A 1,407-nucleotide genomic window follows, 5' to 3' on the forward strand; every position below is an offset into this window, starting at 1 on the left:
GTTTTTCTACTTTTGAACAAAATACTGTCTTGAAGCACAGTGTTGCTATTGAGGATCTATGCAGTGTACAAATACAGCCATATTTGGGCTTTAGGTCCAATTAAAAGGGTTTTCGTTTCTAGAAGAGGGATGGAAATCCTGTCCACATGACAGAGTGGAAGGGTGTTAAGCAGGCGCAGCCATCTCAGGAGTCAGGTCAGCTTCTCTACACATAGCAATTGCACTAAAGTAAAGGAAGTTGTGAATAAAAGTTATAGTGTTAATCAGCAGTCTCTCCCCTCCTAAAAAAACAACCCTTAAGCCTTAAGGTAAAGGAAGAGGAGGCAGTAGGGCTTTAGCTAAAAAAGATAAGTAATCAGATGAGATAAGATAGTCAGATGCTGCCACTGAACACTACCATCAATTTTGTTATTTGAAACAATCAAGGTGTTATCATGCACTTAGTGCAGCCCTAGTAATCTACATTATGATATCCTACACCCTATAGGTCACAGTGTTTATTTATGTAAATTTTAGTTGACTCTACTTGAATACACACAGTGGAAGAAGTTTACTTACAGCGCAGGCTGCCTGGCTATTTTCTGCTCAATCCAGGAAGACAAGAGTAGGAAAATACACCTTCCAACTTCAGTCCTGATGACTGAGGTAATGCAAATTCAGGCCGGATGATCTCAACACAGCTCTCAGAGAATTTGGTTCAGCTGGATCAAAACCCATTCCTTCAGATCTGCCCTCGAGAACATCCGGACAAGAATCTCTCAACACAGGCTTGACCAGAAGCGGGTTCACCTAACAATCCTCCCCTGCTATGCTGAAAGCAGTATGTTTTTACCGCTAGCTCCTTTCTTAAAGTATGTCATAAGGAAACGGTCATAAAAAGCACTGTTTTGGACTCATGCCAGGCAGGCTTCTGCTTCTGGGTTTCTTTAGGGCTCGGCTCTGCGTTAGCAGAAGTGGCCTCTTGCACAACCGCGTCAGAGCAGGGCGCGTATAACTCCCGGGCCGGACAAAGCAAAGCGAGGCGCCGCTCGCACCTGGGCACGAAGAGGGCCGCCAGGCGCGTGCTGACCGTCCCCCAGGTCCTCTCGGGGCCAGACCAGTGGCCGTGTTGAGGCGCGGCGGGCGGCCCGCTCGGAGCAGGAAACCGAGCCGCCCAGGCGAGCGGGGGAACTGCACAGCGGGTTTCTCCGCCTGCTCGCCGAGGGGGAAACAAAGCCGGAAAGGGCACGAACCCCGACGTTTCTCGTCGCGGACCCCCCGCCCGCGGGAGGCCGAGCGGGCACTTACGCAGCAGCGGGGAGACGGCGGGGCAGTCGTTCAGCGGTTGGGCCGAGTGCGGGCGCTCGGGCTCGGGCTGCGAGAGGTTGGCGGGCGCGCCGGGACGTGGGACGCGGCTGCGCGGCGGCG

The 1,407-nt window shown here is 52.3% G+C and overlaps 1 protein-coding gene across 1 annotated transcript in view; it reads right to left on the reverse strand.

Annotated features, from left to right (window-relative positions):
- B4GALT1 (beta-1,4-galactosyltransferase 1) overlaps positions 1-1,407 on the reverse strand; it is a 78,024-nt gene that overhangs the window by 75,980 nt on the left and 637 nt on the right. Inside the window, exon 2 of the mRNA XM_019518212.1 lies at positions 1,288-1,394. Within this exon, the coding sequence (XP_019373757.1) occupies positions 1,288-1,394 (107 nt within the window). The remainder of the gene's footprint in view (positions 1-1,287; positions 1,395-1,407) is intronic.

The sequence above is a fragment of the Gavialis gangeticus genome, unplaced genomic scaffold (genome assembly GCF_001723915.1).
Source record: "Gavialis gangeticus isolate Ggan-Ray unplaced genomic scaffold, GavGan_comp1, whole genome shotgun sequence".
Lineage (NCBI taxonomy): Eukaryota > Metazoa > Chordata > Crocodylia > Gavialidae > Gavialis > Gavialis gangeticus.